This window comes from Pseudoliparis swirei, chromosome 9, assembly GCF_029220125.1.
Source record: "Pseudoliparis swirei isolate HS2019 ecotype Mariana Trench chromosome 9, NWPU_hadal_v1, whole genome shotgun sequence".
Lineage (NCBI taxonomy): Eukaryota > Metazoa > Chordata > Actinopteri > Perciformes > Liparidae > Pseudoliparis > Pseudoliparis swirei.
Genome location: NC_079396.1, coordinates 14,235,631 through 14,248,694, shown reverse-complemented (window position 1 = coordinate 14,248,694; position 13,064 = coordinate 14,235,631). Strand labels below are relative to the sequence as shown.

The 13,064-nt window shown below is 41.4% G+C and overlaps 2 protein-coding genes across 6 annotated transcripts in view; both read right to left on the bottom strand.

The window, feature by feature from the left end:
* The window catches only part of hoxc10a (homeobox C10a), a 54,363-nt gene that overhangs the window by 24,553 nt on the left and 16,746 nt on the right, over window positions 1-13,064 (bottom strand). For 3 of the 5 annotated variants that reach the window (XM_056424088.1, XM_056424090.1, XM_056424089.1), the window contains exon 3: window positions 4,118-4,391. The exons of the other annotated variants lie outside the window; for them this stretch is intronic. The gene's annotated coding sequence lies outside the window, so the exon portion shown is untranslated. The remainder of the gene's footprint in view (window positions 1-4,117; window positions 4,392-13,064) is intronic. 5 annotated transcript variants of the gene reach the window in all.
* Window positions 7,512-11,131, bottom strand: hoxc8a (homeobox C8a). The gene is made up of 2 exons (XM_056424098.1): window positions 10,458-11,131; window positions 7,512-9,064 (listed from the first exon to the last, which is right to left on the bottom strand). The coding sequence occupies exons 1-2, from the start codon at window positions 10,891-10,893 to the stop codon at window positions 8,736-8,738; spliced, it is 765 nt and encodes a 254-aa protein (XP_056280073.1). The 5' UTR covers window positions 10,894-11,131; the 3' UTR covers window positions 7,512-8,735.

Here is a 13,064-nt window from a genome sequence, read left to right as displayed (position 1 = left end):
AAGAATGCGTTTATGGTCTCTTTTCTGTGAGGGCAATAAAACAAGTGACGTTGCCCAGCACACCAACAACTATCTCTGCAGCAAAGCCCTGCAACGCGAGCACCAATCTCTCACAGACTCACAAATGAAAGCACTGCACAGCACGTGGAGGAATAAAGTAAAAGGAAACAGCGCGTATATACGACTGGCGAGCACAGAACTGTGTCCAACTGCAGCCACTCTCTATGAAAATCTAATCAGTTATGCGACTGTCAGGCAAAACCCTCCACAGACCGGTGCCCGGTGTTCGTTTTGAGCTGATAGCAGGTACAGTCTCTTTCAATCATAACAATAAGCAGTATGCTTACAGATTTACGCACAGTCGGCTTTTCTTCCTGTTCCTGTTCTGATCATACGTCGACATTCCTCTGGCACAGGGGAAAGGGGAACCGATAATTATCTCAGCAGGAAATTATGGGTTTGGAAATTACTTAAGAGGAGTTCTGCAAAAATTTAGCGTATCTTGTGCGCTTGTCAGGGCGAAATGTGCAACTAAATGCGTAACATTCTACATTAATGATATAAAGAGAACAGCTTCACACGCTCTGTTTTCTGTGATCAATACAATTCAATTACTTTCCATAAGAGCGCAGTGTTACAGCACCAGCATTATTTTATATTTAAAAAAAAGACGTTTACAAAGAATACAAAATAAAACGTCAGACATTAATTTGAAACAAAATCATTCACATTTTCTCCGCTGTTTGTTAGTGGATATAATAGAAACCAAGAACAATAATCAATAGTTATTGAAAAATGTCTGTTCAAAAGCAGCAACCTATCGGTGCACCTCATTGATTCCTTGAATAGGATGAATACTCGCCGCCTAAACGTGCAACACTGTTTGGTTTGTTGTTTGGGATCCTGAATAGCCCATAAAAGAGACAAGAACAAAGAGAAGGAAGTAGCTGGTGCAATAAAAGTTTCCCTTCGCCGTATTCGTGGCCATATGTGATATCCGCGTGGCACATATTTTAGCCAAGTAAAGCGCAAAGGTTGGAAGCTGCAGTGACCCACTGCTGTCCTGGCTTTTCCCCCTCTTTTCACTTTGATATCAAGGAACGAATCAGTTGATAATGGAACAGAACACAAATATATATATATCAGAGTTAAAATACTGAGAGTCTCAATTCAGCTATCCATGTGTTAACGTAACAAGAGCCAATAATCAAACGTTAATACAAATACGTAAACATATAAAGTGTATTTACCACTTTAACAGCTAAATTAAATTTCGATTTCATTAAAATGAGTCACAAAAACCCAAATGTGAATAATTTCGTGATTGTCAGTCAACGTTAGTCTGTCATGCTCACGGTGTCAGAAACGGCATGTGAATGGATGTGTGAAGGTCTTTGTTGCATCAACAACTTATTTTACTGTCACCGTATACTGTTGTGATAATTTACTAAATTTTTCAAAAGATTCAAAGAACTTTTTAAAAAATCCAATTATTTTGGTATTGAAACTCAGATTTTCCTAAATTGTTATTCACAGCCACCCGCAACAACAAAAAACCACGCTGCTCCATAAAGTTGAGGTTGTAAATAAAGGCTGAACACTAAAGCCAATGTGTGGATTGGAGAGCAGGAATGCAGCAGAGGTTGTGCCAGTGTGCAGAATTAGAAAGGTCATTCTTTCCCTCGTGTTTTAGTGTTTTATTGCGGCCCGTGAGGCAAACCACGTGCACAGCTTTTGATGCAGGAAGGAAAGGAAGCCGTTTGGTCCACGTTTCCACGATCTTTTAAAGGATATTACAACTGCAGATGAACGAAAGACGCAAGAAAGACTGAGACACAAATGATAAACGGTCAGCCTTGTCCTATATACCAACCATGGATATTATTAATTTGCATTAATAATTAATTCAGGAATACTATATGCTCTTGATTTGTAGTGAGTAGGTATCTAAGGTGAATGCGCAATGAAGCACATACGAGTAATGGTAATAGATCATGAGCAGCAGGGCTTATTCTGATTATTTCTAATATTATTATTATTTTATTTGTCGGGGTTATAGGGTTAGTAACTCTCATGTTGGATCGGTTTTAAATGTGCACTATAATTGGCTCTTCAAGCTGAAGGCCTAACTTTAACAGCCTGCTCCCAATACAACAGGGCCCACGTCCATGAACCTCAAGCTTCTCTTTTGCATTCTTATACATCAATATCCACCGGCACAACATCACTCACAATTAGCAATACGGGACCTGTAAAATTTCTACATTATCAGCCATGATTAAAAACACAGCGAGAGAGGCAAAGTCTGGTCGGCCCCTGATGCCTTTTTCTTCTCCCCCGCTTCTAACCTTACTAATAAGGAGTAATTCACATACTAACAATGTAAAGCCCTCTATAAGCACTTTACCATCGCTGGCTAGCCCAATTAATGTCCGGAAGTGTTCGACTTTATGCTCGTTAAGCACTCAGGAAGCTGTTGCCCAATGAGCGCATGTTGATCCACACATCATAAATTATGACCATTAGTCGGCACAATTTTTGCCCTGTCGGGATTTGTAAGTGAGGTTCTAAATGTGGTGATGCGGACAGATTCATGACTTCATGGAGTTTTATGCGAACCTATCTTTGCTTCTTAAAACACTGCCAGGCAAAACAATAGATGTGGTTTCCCCCTCTTATTTTAAACCAAGATTTACCTAACAACCCAAACGTCATGGATTAAATGGACTCTCCTTCCCCCTCTCTCTCTCTCTCTCTCGCTCCCTTCCTCCCTTTTTCCCCTCTCCTTCTTTCTGCAGGCCACGCATTGGGCAGCAGCGGACACGAACCATTGAAAGAGCAATGTTTCATAAGGGAAAAACCAACAACGTGTGTAACAGTAGGTTGTAAGACTGTGAAGGTTTCCTGAGTGAAGCTTTGCCAATAATTGCGTTTGACGGGATTGAAACGCAAAGACCGTTGAGCTTCAGCAGGGGACAGAAACACATTCAATCACTTTATGGGTAATATACCTATTTTTGAATTGCAGGGTCGATTTAGTATCATTAACCATTTTTAGATTTGTGTGACACGTGTTGGTTTTAACACACACGTGAAGATGGTTTCAGTCCCATCAGATCCACATACTGAGAATATTTTGAAATAAATCTGGGTCGATTTTGTATTTTGGAGTGTATTTCACACTGGGGCACTATTATGATCTACTAGTTCAAGTATAACGTTAGGTCTGATAACGTGTTGTTAGTACTGGTGGTGGCGATGATAATGAGGGTATTTGTGATGATTCTTTGCTAATGGTGTGAATAAAATCTCGTGCTGCTCACCATAATGTCGTCAGTGATTATATCACACTATCTTACAACAAAACACCATATTATTACATCAGGATTAAACAATAAAACAGACACATTCCTCATTTTCCGAGCTGACAACAACAAATCAAACCCTCGGAAACACACGTGCGGTTACTTGCTGGCAACCATGTATCAGCTCGGTCAGCTGACATCCGCAGTGAACCAGCAGCCATAAACAACAAGCCTCAGCACCCGCCCACTTCCATGCAACACATCTGATCACTAGGGGGCACTGCCGCGATTTACACGGGGTGTCAGCGTGTACAGACTGTGGTAAGTGTGTGCGCGCGTGCATGTGTGCGTGTAGTGTGTGGGTGCGCGCGTGCGTCCGCGCGGTATATTGCACATGATATTCAGGCCCATGGCAGAGGCTGAATATAAAAAGTGACAGCAAGTATGCAAGCAAGAAATAATTAGAGCACCTGAATGTAATTTGTCATAGGGCCTGTGAGTGATGACAAAGTTTACTATCAGTACGCAATTTATTGCAACTCATTGGCACAGCATCTCTAAAATGCTCCGCTAATGTAGGCCAAAGCGGTCAGTGGCACACACGCAGGTGCTGCTACACCAGCCAGGGAGGTGCGATGATAGTCGCTCTGGGCATCAGCAGCCTCCCAGGCTACAGGTCAGGTCACAGCTATAAAGAATAGTCAACTCGCACTCACTCGATCGCATCATTTCAACCCAGCACACCACGAGCCGTTTGTCAAACACAGCATACAAACATGATTAAAGAATGATAGAGAGGTATGTAATCTTACCCCAGCAGGCTCTCCGTAGTTTGACGCTTCCCTGTGCAACATAGCAGCTGAGGGGTCACGATGGCGAGAGGGAAATATCAACACAGCGCACATCTCCCGCGTCCCGCCTCCCCACCCCGGCGATAAGGAGCTCGTGAAGGCAGGCTGTCTGCTTGCCGAGAAAAGTCTTTTCTAGCAGGCTGGCTGGCTCCTTTCCCCTTCCCAGTAGCGGTTTTATTGCCTCCGGGGGGATACACGCAGCGGCTGGTAGAGGCGGCGACTGTCCCGAAGATCCCTGTGTCAGGGAGTCGGAGATCGGATGAATATCACACGAAGCTGCGCCAACATGTCTGTGCAGTATTTTTAAATTAGATTAAATAAAAAAGACGTTTCTACGCCCAGCGTAGTCTGCTGCTGGGACAAGGGAAGGACCAGAGAATAGACAACAGCATAAAGTTCATGTTCATAGAGCGTGAGCCACGTGGCTCGCCACAGCCAATCGCAGGGAGGATTCAGTCGTAAACTTTTATTACTCAGCTGTAAATTTCTTCCTTTAACAACCAGGAATGTTTGCACCCATCTTTTCCGCTTTCCTTTTTTCGATTGCACACAACCAAAACTGGACAAACGGTTTGGAGTGCAATGCTGGGATTCCCCATTTGTTACCAAATAGACGTGTGTCAAAATAATATGACAGTTCCCCTGGTGGACAAGCTGTATGCCATGATGTACCCACGCCAACGCAAAATGGGAAATAAAAGTGTGAGGGAAATAGAGGGAGGGGAGACCGAGAGGTGCAGAGAGACGTCTCATTAAACTTCAATTAGCTAAACACTTCCATATTGGGGCCTCTCTCTAACAACTAATTCTCGGGATGGATAATATGACAACAAGCAGATATCATGTTCCACTGTTGATATCAAACATCAAGAGGCTCCAGGTGCAGATGTAAAATAGAGATAATGTCAAATCGAACTAAGTGGCTCAAGGTATGGTCCTGTTTTAAACTTGAAAAGCAGGAAATATGGAGCTTGCCAAGAACACACACAACATGACGCACACAACCGCAGCTACCCAACCTGACAAGCAACCAATATACAATGTAAAGCTGCTTCTAACTTTCAACAGAATCGATGAGAAACACATGCAGAGAAGGAGAGCATTAGCGCATTAGAAAATACGGACATACATTTGTATATCTTAGAAATAAGGAGCACCACCAGCCAACCACTGGGTTTACAAAAAAAGGTCTGTATCTTCAACACATATATTGCGTTGAAACACATCGAAAAGAGAGCGAGATGATAGAAGATAAGAACAATAGAGAAAAAATAACGTCATTCGAGCCTCACACATACAGGTTGTATTTCACACATTTCACTTGAACAATGCCTCTCGCTTTTTTGCTTTTAAAGACAATTATGGCTTGTAATATTAGCAACGAATGAAATGAATTCCCTGCACGAAATGAGTCAAACAAACGTGAGTTACATACTTCGAAGAGGGGTGCATCTTGTCCTTGCAGGCCGTGATCTCCAAACTGAGCCTCGGCACAGACAAAAGATGCAGACCCATCCGAGCCGAGCCTTTACACCGCCAATAAAGTTTACGGCAGTACACTAAACTTTATTGGTTATGTCGTCCCTGTGGTAAAAGTACACACGCACCATCAGCCCATCCGTGGAGGAGAATAGCTGTGACTTGAAGACACATCCGGAATTTTCTAAAGACACGGAAGGATTCAATGTAATCGAAAAGCCGGCATGCAAAACTATGAATTCGTTTGGATTACATTCGTTAGACAATATTAATTTAACAAGTGCACAGAATAAATGATGCTCCTATATGTTTATCTGTGTGTTTGTTGTCCAAAAAATATATATTCGAGGACACATCTTATTAGTTTTAGTTTTGTGTTCAGTTTAGGCCTTGCTTTTCCAAATGTACCTTCAAGATAAAACATAATTAAATATTTTGAATTCGAGTTAAAGATAGAATAACTAAACTCGCAGCTTACAGTCAACTATTTACTATACAAACTATTTGCATCCACAGAGTCTCATGTAAACACGGAATGGATCACTTTAGTTTATTCCAATAGTCTAAGTGAGCGGATAAAAAGCAGACAGGCTACGAGCCACGAGTTCTGAATAATTTAGCTTTATGACACTGAACAAACCACACAGAGAGGCGGCATTCTAAATTAGTCGAGAGATGTTCTAATAATACATTCAATATGTACAAATATATTAATAAATAAAAGTTCTATCCATTCAAATGAAAAATATAGCTCGTCTTTTGGTGCAATGCAGGAGATATTATCTTGCAACCCGTAGATGGAAGAGGAAAACAAATTATTTGATTATAAAAGAGAAGGGTAAGATTTCTATTAATATAATCGAGCGAGTTGGCTATTGTATTTATTGTAACAACCCTTCAAGTGACCTACATTGCGGTCCCGTTTTAGACATTTTGAATCATATTGAAGTGCCTGCACTGCTTCAATGATGCTCTGATTTTAACTTGACTGCATGCTCTTTAACTTCCTTCATTCCAAACAGGCATCACAACAGCAGCAGCTGGACGGGAGAGAAGACGCAAGGTGTTACCTGCACTTGGCCTCTTATCCGCTTTCATTTCCACGCGCTGAAGCGTTCCGGAGGTTTGTCTGGACACCGGGTTCCACACAACACCTTGCATGCATGGTATAGACAGATAAAGCCTCCCTCATGCTTTGCCATTATTTAGTCTGATTATTAACACCACGCCAGATGTTTGTTCATATCATCTCAAACAGCTATTATTCATCCCAAGATTCATTAAGGAAAGCTTGGTGTCCTCCCTGAAGAGAGGAAGTTTCTTATTAAGAGGATGAATCAAACACGACTCAGGCTTTGGAGAGTACACACGCTGTGAATGGGACTCGCAATCGTTCCCTTACAGGGTGGAGGGATCCTCTGCTAACGCACTTCTGGCGTTTTTTTAATCGAATGAGTTGGAAAGTTTAAATTAAGCCAACTTTAGTCAGGTAGCTTATCAAGATGCTCGCACCATATTCTCTCATCCTGCCGCCGCCATGCAGTGAATGTATGCGCATCATCAGAGCATCAACACTGTTGCAAGTTTAGACATTTCATCATTGAATTATGTGATTGTTTGTATCAGATTACTTCTGTATATGAAAACCAAGTCCGCACAGCATCCCGGAGGGTGTAATTCGTTTGAGGGAAAAGCAGAGAAGGTGTAACAAGGAAACAGAATATATGTACTAAGCTGCATATTTGAGTGGATGTGTCTTCACATCTGTTTTCCCTCCGCGTATATGAGACTCGTTTATATTTGTGTGAGGGAGGAAGGGAGGAGGAGAAGAAGTCATTTCAGTAACCGAGGCTGTAAAATCAATAAAAAACAGAAATGATTGTGAGCCATCTTGTTTATTTGTGATTTTACATCAACAATGGCGGGGACACACAATTCCGTTTTTCACAGGAGAAACACCAGGAAACGAGCATATTGTTAACATCAATATATAACAAGACGTACATAAAGATTATATTCAGTGCAAAACAACTACGCTATGTCACCAGCACATTAAAATAAAAATTCCCTTACTTTAAAATCCTTGTAATTGTAGCAGGTAATATCATACACAGTAAATGTGCGTTATAGGCAGTTTTAGTTGTTGGGGAAATAGCTTGCAATCGAATCAGAGCGATGCCATAAGTGAGGAATATAAATTCAGCAAAGGCAAGGCTCTGAGTTTAGGTAGTGCCGTGGTACAATCTCAAAATTGTTTGCTTGGCTTTGAGCTAATTCTCCTCCCAAGACTCACAAATTGTCTTCAACAAGTGTATATTGTAATTGGGTAAATGCTACATACATAACTTAATAATATAAGGTTGATATAGAACACTTTTAAAATTAATACCATATGAAATCTCTATATTCAGAAATCTCTATTGCAATTCCCCCCAGGTTTAGGTAGCATCAAAGGATTTCAAACGATTGCATTTCCCTGGTTATCCTAGAAAAGATGTCTGAGGAGCTAATGGCTTCTTTGTCTCGGCCATTCACATGAAAACGAGTAAAACAGTAACAGTAACAATTAGAATAATAAAACTTGTGGTTTATACACAGGCCGTTAGCCAATGTAACTTCTGCGATGATGTTTGAACACTTACTACTACGTTATGGGCCTACACTGAAATGACGTTCATGTTCTTTTAAATGTAGGCTATAATCTATTTACAACACAGGGCGGCGTTGGTCATGTTTTGATCTTATTTGGCTATGCTTTTGAGTTATTATTAAAAGCAAATTTGTAAAACATAAGCTTGCCATTTTCCATCTAACATGCGTTTTAGCTTTTTTTGCAAGGGCGACTGTTCTATCAAAGAAAGTATGCTACAAGCGTGTGTAGCTTCTACAGAAAAATACAAATGCAAATCATGTTAGGATAATGGTCAGACGGAAGAATTTTGTCTATTTGTGATATGAGAGGGATTCCTGTTCCCTCTTGTCAAAATGAAAGGATGGTCATAAAGTTGACACTCTCTGCCTCCGTGTGACTCTTCCTCTGTTTATGGGACCTCTCTTTTTTCTCTTTTTCAGCCATATAACCATAAAAAGGACCATAAAATCACTCCTTAGTCTCTTCTTTCTCTTTCGCTTCTTTCTCTTCCGCTTCTTCCACTTCACCGTCCTCGTTTCCTTCTTCCTCGGCCTCGGCCTCGGCCTCGGCTTCAGCCTCTCCTCTCTGACCCGGAAACTTGTCTTTGTTGTTCTCTTTTTTCCATTTCATCCTCCTGTTCTGAAACCAAATCTTCACCTGCCGCTCGGTGAGGCTCAGGGCGTGGGACACCTCGATCCTTCTCTTGCGGGTGAGGTAAGGGTTGAAGAGAAACTCCTTCTCCAGTTCAAGAGTTTGGTAACGACTGTAGGTTTGCCTCCCATTCCGTCTTCCTGGGGCTTGAATGAAATAAAGCCAGAGGTTAGCTGGACTGACATGGTCCCCCATAAAAATTAAAAAATCATTGCGATGACTTATAATTAACTCAGCATTTGCGTCTTTCCCCACATGAATACTAATCATCAGCTTCTTTATTTAGCTTCCAACCCTTTTCACATTTACTCATAATGAGCAGGAAAAGCCCAAATCTGAAGTTTGAGATGGGTAAATCTAATAGTCTACAAATATATGCAGTAGAGTTTATATAATGTGTGGATTTTCTAAGAGTAATTATCTTTTTCCACATATATTTGCGCCATTTACAGATGTGTCTGCAGGAGCTGACTTTACACTAAAGACTTACAGGATCAGTGTGAAAAGATACTATTTTTATACATTTATATGTGTATGTATATTAAAATAATGAATATGTCTGTAAGGAAAACGTGTCCTAAAGTGTCATCAGTGTATTCATGCAGGATATTTACAAACATATACATATTGTATTTTTGATTAATATATGTATACTTTAACTACATGTAGAAGTATGATTTTCCTCACGACCAGCAGGGCCTATAAGCCTGGTTCTGATTTTCAATCACACACACTCCACACACACACACCCACACACACACACACACACTGAGTGGTATGAGAGAACAGAGGTGAGATTAAACTGCGCTGTAACAACAGAAGGGCACCGAGTATTGATGAATCTCTCATGGGCAGATCAAAATGAAGCTCACACCTGTGTGGAGTTAATGTAGCCTGATATCCTGAACATAATGACCCATGAATGGGGGTTATATCTACAAAGCCACTGCGAATATTCCTGAGTCTGAGCCACATTGGGCCTGGGGTTCAAATTACCCCCAAACCCTTAAAACCCGGATTGTGTATAATCGGGGCATGTTGTGTTCCAGCTAACCCTCCTTTCACACTGCACGCTACCGGTGTGTGTGTGTGTGAGAGAGAGTGTGTGTGTGTGTGTGTGGCACCGCACCATCATATTTTAAACTAGGACCTATACTCCCTCCGCCTATAGTGCGTTCAGTTTGTGAAATATCTTATGACAACGATAATTGACTTCATGGAGCTGGTGTCATGAGCTGTGCTCAACAATTCGGTGTTTAAAAGCACTTTTGAAAGCAAAGCTTGTGCCCTGTATGGACATGTGCTGCAGATCGCAGCTGCCTGCAGTGCAGGTTGTATCTGCCCCATCATGTTCCCTGACTTAATTCGTTTTATAGTTAAGAGACACACTCGTGTATACTCGGGCATATTTAGCACACATGCACACATACACACCAGCAGACAGACACGTGCATACAGAAAACAGCAGACACACAACGACTCACACGCGCGCGCACAAGGTAACATAGCAAGAATAGGAAATAATTATATGATTCTGACCGTGGGGTCTCATCCAAGGAAACATAAGACTGGGAGAGGTGTTTTGATTTAAGTGGCCTTGTCCGTCTCCGGGGTTAGAGCTGCTCGACGATTTACAGTCTGGGTATTGCGCTAGGCTTGCGTCTTGCTGGGTACCATAAAGCGTTTGCCTCGGAAGGGCTTCATATCCATAAAATTTCGTAGCGTCTCCGTGGCAAGCCAAAGCGCAGGGGGTTTGCTGGTATCCGGGGTTGGAGATCCCCGTGGTCCCGTGGTGGAAAAAGTCCTGCACATGATGGGACGGGTGCTGAAAGCCCGGCGCGGCTGCTCCGGGTCCGTAAACCAGCGTGTGGCTGCGGGCAACGCTTTGTGGAAACCTGCAGTCGTAGTAAGTTGGCTCCAGTGACTCGCTGCCTTTGTACTTAGAAAAAAGAGGGTTAACAAAATAGGAGCTCATGTTTAGTTGGCATCAAGCAGATGGGCTCTCCCGCTGTAGAATATATCCTTTAGGATGATGGCAGCCTTTTGTTTAGGGTCCCAACTCGCACAGCGCGCACAGGCAGACAAACCGGAACTGGGAGAAACGCTGCCCCTTTGGACAATCTACGGCAGCTCACTCTCTCCGAGCTGTTCCTCTCATCGGATTTCTCTCGCTGTCTTGAGTGTTTTTTTCTCTCCAGGTTTCGCAGGCTCAAACCCGACTCATGGCATGTGCTTTGGATGTGCGTTTGCTAAGGTTAAAGCTGGCTTGCTCCACCGGCACAGTCACAGACGCTGCTCTTTTCTTCCTTTTTTTTTTAGCTTCCCACAGATCCACCCCCACCACAAGCGCCCCCACCCTTCTCCACCCCCACCCCTTCATCTTCCTACGAACGGTCAGACATGGGCCCTACGTAGATCCACCTTGAGAGGATATGCACTAATCATAACCAACAACCCAAGAGGCTTTAAATATGATCAATGTTATGTTTATCGCAAAAAAGCTTTGTTATAAGCTGGTCAATGGAGTCGTGGACTTTAAAGAATATGACACATGTACATTTCCACAGGCTTTATAGTTCAGCTTGTTGTCTTTGCATGGAGGTTATGAGGTATATAAAGCGGAGAAAGCTCTCTCTTTAAAAACGGATAAAGCTGTTATGAGTTGCCGTTTGGCCTGTCAGGCTCTACTGAAGCTTGAACACTAATTTCTAGAAAATAGTTTGCTTTTATGGGCTCAGGGAGGTCAACACATTATATTTGCCAAGTCCATGCAAACCGAAATGCTACACGTAAAACAACACTAGAAATACAAAAGCAATACAATATTGAAGCTATTACATTCAATTAAAAAAGATGAGAATAAGACAACACACCTTCCTCGTGTGAAGGCCAGGGAGACACACTTCTATGCGTAGTAAAATACCGACACACGCAAATATAAACACGACCTGTGAATATACTGGGTGCCACTTACTGACCCTGTAAAACCGACGAGGATAAGCAGTAAATCTCCCACGTGGAGGAGTTCATAAAATTTTACATCAGATGTTTGCTAGCCCAATAGTTGCACGGTCTCCCTCCAAATACACCATGTGTTTTTGTGGGGTTACTGACGTTTTATACAGATCATCGTAAAATATGAAAGACGCAGTAAGCGAATTTATAGACCTTTCACACTCTATAAATATGCAGATTGCCAATCATTGTTGCACACTTCTTAGGGACTTTGAGCTGCTAATGCAGACGTCACCACCGACACATTAAGGACATAAAAGAGAATGTAGCTGTTTTCTTAACACACTGGCAACACGTTCTGGCAACGGGTGTGTGTTATATTTTATTATCACTATGTATTATTATTATCATTATGTATTATTGTTATCATTATTACTATGTTATTGTGTGACCTGAGTACACAATGCTGTTGTTTCTGTGCCAGTGTTGCTATTTTTGTTATTGATGTTGCTGATGCAATTGTTATTAAAGTATAACCATATTTAAAAATTGCTTCTGGTTGTTCATCCATTATGTTATTGCTAATATTTAGGTCTTCTACTTAGCCTATTTTAATTTAGTTATTGTTTTTACTTTAGATCACGATAAACAAAACCAACAAAAAATTAATAATATCCAGACCGATAATATAAATACATGATGCTGTATTATCCAATCTCAATGCAGATCTTTTATTCTATTTCAAAATGTAAACCTGTGTAAGAGAAATGATTGTATTGTTAATGGGAACACAATGGGTATAAACAATACACACACACATACATATGTGTGTATATATATATATATATCTATATATATATCAGATTATAAATGTAAGGATATTGGAGTTGCTTTAATCCAAAGATGGACTCATTGTACGTTTACCAGACAGACGAAAATAAAAATATAACAATTAAATTAAAAAATTGAGAATTAAAGAAATAACGTGAATGCCAACTCGGTTCTCAACACAACAACCAGTCCGCTGCAATCCGGAGTGCTGCTGCGGCCTATTACACAAAATGCGGTGGGTGACTATATCTGTCATTTTGTCATCGATAGGTTATTCTTTATTTTCAGCCAAGCCACAGAGCTGTAAAGAAGCCCTTCAACACACACACTCTCCTCGAAACATGGACCAACAGCGTCATC